Raw genomic sequence first — 5,563 nt, 5'->3', positions numbered from 1 at the left:
GCTCTGCAAAGGCTAGAAGAGTTTTCTTTTCTCTCTCGTACAAAAGAGCAGGAATCCTGTAGACACAAGATTCAAAAAGAGTTTGTTTCTGTTGTTTTACTTCCATTGAAAGTATGTTGCCCATGGTTCGTGTAAAATGATCATACAGCAGATGACAAAGAAAGACTTGCTGCTCTATCTCTGCAAATATTGCCTGCTGATGGTTTTTATAGGACTGTGTGATGGTGCTGTTTGTGAATGAGGGAGGAGCCTTTTATTACAATCTAAACCTCATTGTTCATTTTTGAAGAAGTAACTCAAAAATGCTGATATTTACTTTTAATCAGCCTCAGTTGTCCTTATTGGAATATATGTTTATTTCTAACACAAATTTGATATCAGGTTTATATAGGAAAGTAAAGTAAATGTAGTATCACACTAATCACAACTGAAATGGCTTTTTTTTTTATTACACAAGGTCAAAGAGATTAACATACACAGTTAAATGAACATAAAAACAATAGCAAAACAACAAGAAAAGAAAGAAGGGGAAAAATGAAAAGCTTCCCGTTGTAGCTAAAGTGTTATTTTTAGATTATACATGCTTCAAAAACCCTTTAAAACATCCAAATGTTTAATTGTTGTCTCTTTGTAGCTCTAAATATATATGTTTTCACCATCATAATGATTATATTGTTCAGATATTTGGGAATGTTGTACATAAAGCCACACTGCACACGTGTGTAACATTTCATATAATTCTACTGACTGGGGTCACTACAGTAACAATATTTATGTCTTGACAACTTAGTACACATCTTCTCCATAAGCATGTGTGCAACATAAAGAAGCATGGCACAAATAGCTACACCTTGTAGCCATTAATAAAACTGTGCGATATCCCTTAACTGCGGTATTCAATTACCACTGTTTTTGGGTGGTATTTTCAGTGAATAATGAACACTTCTTTCAGAAGCTGGGCCGGTGAACAGCTGTAACAGTGGCAACAGCAGATGCAGCAATGACACGTATTTTCTAAAATGCAAATGTTCAAGTTACACAAATGTAATGCTATATTATATCGGACATAGCCTTTATAATCGTGAGACAAAACACAGAGACCAGAGGACAATATTTTTTATTTTGCCTTGATTTAACATAGTTTCACTTTTAGTTTGTGTCAGACCACATCAGGTGACATCTTAAACTGAAGTGAAACCATTCCCACTGTAAAAATGCTTATCAGACTTTCCTAGAAGTTCATCTGCAGCTCATTACAACAGAACAGAGCATGTGAGCAGAGTGAACTGGGAGCGAGCGAAGAGCATGAATGAAAGGATTTTGGATCGACCACAGAGTGGATTTTTAAAAAAATTGGAGCGACTTCTTATCTCCCACTCCATTTTCACTCCAGTACACATACGCCTATTCCCAGTACCATTGTGTGTGTCACCAGGATTATTCCCACACTTCACATTCATTGTTAATTTGCGCACACACGCATTTCTCTGAACCAGTCTGCTTTGTAATCACATGTACAGCTGATCTTTATATTAACAATAAGAGTAGGCATAATAAGATAGTGATTCCAGTACAGGAGAGACTTGATGTTCTCTGCAATTTGGTTAAAGAAAATATGTGCATATACTGGCAATTGGCCAAAATGAGCTGGAACATATCTGCATATTGGATTTCGGCAAAAATCAATATCGTAGATCCCCAGTAGTGAGGATAGAAGCATGCATAGTTTGGATCTAATATATATTTGATTTCTAATTGTACTAAGATCTTGTAAAATAGGTGACTGCTATGGAACCATTTATTAATGAGTAACTCATATTCAGATTTGATAGAGTAGCTAATGATTAGTTAATGATCAGTTAATGATTAGTTAATTAAAAAAACAAGTTAGGAACAAATCAGAAAACGACTTGATAACTGCTCATTCGTACTTTCCTAATAATGCCTAATATACGATTGTAGATAATGATCACTAGAGAACAGACTGGGGGAGCCTATATAAATAAATTATTAGGTAATGATTAGTTAATGAGTATCTATGAATCTATCATACTGATCACTTTCTTTAGGAGTCGTTCCTTATTAACTCTGAACCAGCCGGTTAACGGCACAAAATTAGTAACGACTCATTCGTCAGTAATTACCTAAACATTAGTTACTGTTTATGTGCACCCCGAAAAAGCTTGCCAAGTGAACTAAAAATGGTGTTAATGAAGTCAAACATGTTGTGGCACGAGTACTGACAGGATCTAAGAAAAGAGATCATATTTTTCCTGTCTTAGCTTCTCTGCACTGGTTCCCTGTAACATTCTAAATAGAATTTAAAATCCTCCTCCTCACCTACAAAGCTCTTCATGGTCAGGCACCTTCATATCTTAAAGAGCTCACAGCTCCCTCCTACCTCACTGGAACACTGTGCTCTCTGAATGCAGGGCTACTTGTGGTTCCTATAGTCTCCAAAAGTCGAATGGGAGCCAGAACCTTCAGCTCTGAAACAGCTTCCAGTGTCGGTTTGGGAGGCAGACACCCTTTCCAAATTTAAGAGTAGGTTTAAGACGTTCCTCTGTGACAAAGCTTATAGTTAGAGCTGGTTCAGGTTAGAGTTTTTGTGCTTTCTCGTTCTCATTGATTGTAGTCGTGCCTGCTGCCGTGGTCCTGCTTGATGCCCACTTCTAATGTTGTTATTATTATTATCATCATTATTATTCATTATTCATCCTTGTTATTATGACTGTTATCATCATCATCATCATCATTAGTCATATTTCTACTATTATAGTTGTTACTGTTGCACTGTTGTTGTACATTTTATAAGAAACGTTGAAATTACGCCTTCGTTTGGACCTACCATTGCAATATGACTTTGGGGAAATACCTTCACACTAATTGTCTCTCTGTCAATTTACCACTAAACATATTATCAAAATAATTAAACAAATTTGTCTTTTGTGACACATTGATGCTGAAACTGCATTTTAGCCACTTGAAAAGAGGCCAAAAATATGTTAAAGACTTTTCCTGAATATCACCCAGTTTTGAAATCCCGGTTGGTGTTCACTGAGGTATTGACTGCTTCCTTCATCCTTCACCAACAGTGACTTATTCATAAACTGTTTGGTTACCAGCTGTCTTATAATGTCCAGTCACATTCCCATAACCCATAAGCTCCCCCCACCAAAGGTCTTAAAACTAGAACTGGCTACAGGTCCCCTCTACAAGACCGTGCTTTCAGATCAGGTACTAACGCAGGACAAAGCTTAAGGCCTTTATCTGTTTTGGGGCCATTTAAATACCACTAACCAGCTGCCACATAGTGAATATAGTTATGTTTAACAGAGACAACCCAACCTGTTTATCCATTAAAAGTTTCCTACTTGTTTCTATCATTAAAACATTTTCCCTTCACTGATAAGTTAACCGTGAAGGGAGTTTTTCAATTTTTATAGAAAATCCTATTGTTTTGTCAAGACATTCTGGGAAATATGCTTGTTTGGTTTTTTGCCAAGAGCTGAATGAGAAGATCAACACCACTTCCATGTCTCATGAAGCAAGGATCTAGAACCAGGAGACAGTTAGCTCAGCTTAGCATAAAGACGGGGAGAAAGTGGTTAAACAGCTAGCCAATATTAAAAAATCTACTACCTCTAAGCTCACAAAATAACACTTTGTTTAATCTGTACTCAAACAGAAATTTAAAAACCAAAAGTTGTAATTTTACTTGGAGTTGCATATTTCTTGGCATACAGCACAGGGACTTTCTGGAGACGTGTCACTATCAGGTTGCTGCCTTCATTTTTGGTAATACACTTACCAGTTACGTTAGTAACCTTAACTCCAGATTCTATAGCTGTAGCCATCAAAGCTGTGGCCAATGGTTCCTTTAACTAGCTGAAGTAAAAGCTGTTACTGTGAGCAGATTGTTCATTTTCAGCCTAACTTACACACAAGGTGAGACTGAGGTGGGGCTCATGTGATATGTGGGCGTAGACTAAAATTCAAGGAATTTTAGTCTGCCCCTATACTCATAAATCATAGATCATCATATAATCTGGAACTGCAGCGCAACTCGACCAAACAACTTTTTCAGTCACTCAGTGAGTCACAGACTTTCACGTTTATAGTGCAGCTCCTCGCTTTGCTGCAGTCCATCCAAAAAGAAAAACATTATGGGTTGAATTAATTCTTTTTGCTTGGTGATGACGAACATTATTGTACTTCTGGCCAATCTTCACTTTGATAAACAAAGAAAATCACACTCAGGAATTGAACCTGGGTCGCTTCAGTAAGGACTTAACCTTAGCACATTGGGTGTGAGCTCTACCAAGTGATCTACTGGTAGCTACTGATACCCAGTAATATGTTTATTTCTCCAACACAAATCTGATATCAGAGAAGATTCTAGTAACAGGTTTACATCGGACTATCATTGTAGTATCAGAGTGATGACAACTGTCCCAACTGAAATGTCTTGTACGTCATTTAAGATGGCCATTAGAAAAGTAATAGTGACAAAATGTTCAGTACGTTCATAAGTGCTACAGTGGCTGGTCATCTTTTAAAAAAAAAGAAACATAGACATAGAAACAGAAACATAGAAAAGACAATTTATTTGTTAGAAATCTTATAACTTTATTTCTTTTCCTTTACATTAATTAAACAACATAAAGAGTATTAGATTAACATCAGAAATATAAAATGTTAGTAAAGTATAACACATAATTAATGTTTTTTTTTTACAGCTGAAATAAAATCAAAACAAAAGCAATCATTTTAGTGGATAGTGTGAGTTATTTTTAGGTAAATAGTCCCATACAAGGATTAACCACAGAGAGAAGGCTTCACTTCAGTTAAAGCCAATGATTTTATATTTGTTCACTCTCCAATGCCCTGCTTGACTTCATTGTAGCTAAAAACTACACAGGCTATCTGCTCAGTTTCTTTCTTCTCCCCACACTCCATTAGACATGCAAACCAGCCATCACCAATGTAAGCCAGGTCTGAGTAACCACTGGGTCCTCTGTTGATGATCCAGGGTTTGCTCCATGCTTTTGGATCACCTGGGGATTTATTCAGATACACTCCTAAATCAATCCTTCTGGATTCATCACTTGGGTGGGTGAAGAGCAGCCACTTGTTTTTATTCTGGCTTTGATCACCATCTGCACCTTCATTTTGAGCTGGAAAGGAAACTACACTTCCCTGACAACCTGAACCTGTTTCCACAAGTTTTTCAGCACTGCTTGGCTTGGAAAACTCCTGTCCTGTATTTTTACTGACAGCTTCTTTACGGTGGCCTCCCCTTCTACGGGCATTGCAGTAGATGAAACTTTTGTTTTTATCATCAAAAAACTCTGCCATTTCACACTCAATTGACTCATTTTGAAGCATTTTTCCAAAATGCCATGTTTGACCAGAATCATCACTATGCAGGGAAAGGGCATATGGAGCATTAGACTTGCAGCATTTCTTGTCACAGGAGAGACATGAGTCGTGGCAAGAAGTATAAGCATACGTTGGAACAATTAATCTACCACTCTCTGTTTGAAGACCATGGCCTGGCCCA

At 37.1% G+C, this 5,563-nt stretch overlaps 1 protein-coding gene across 1 annotated transcript in view; it reads right to left on the bottom strand.

The window, feature by feature from the left end:
* Positions 1–4,582: 4,582 nt before the first annotated feature.
* LOC118326396 (sialidase-4-like) overlaps positions 4,583–5,563 on the bottom strand; it is a 4,598-nt gene continuing 3,617 nt past the window's right edge. Inside the window, exon 3 of the mRNA XM_035659380.1 lies at positions 4,583–5,555. Within this exon, the coding sequence (XP_035515273.1) occupies positions 4,873–5,555 (683 nt within the window). The 3' untranslated portion in view covers positions 4,583–4,872. The remainder of the gene's footprint in view (positions 5,556–5,563) is intronic.

Source organism: Morone saxatilis, unplaced genomic scaffold, assembly GCF_004916995.1.
Source record: "Morone saxatilis isolate NCDOM2014 unplaced genomic scaffold, NCSU_SB_2.0 Contig17, whole genome shotgun sequence".
NCBI lineage: Eukaryota > Metazoa > Chordata > Actinopteri > Moronidae > Morone > Morone saxatilis.
The sequence above is the reverse complement of the archived record's forward strand: the minus strand, read 5'-3'. Positions and strand labels throughout refer to the sequence as shown.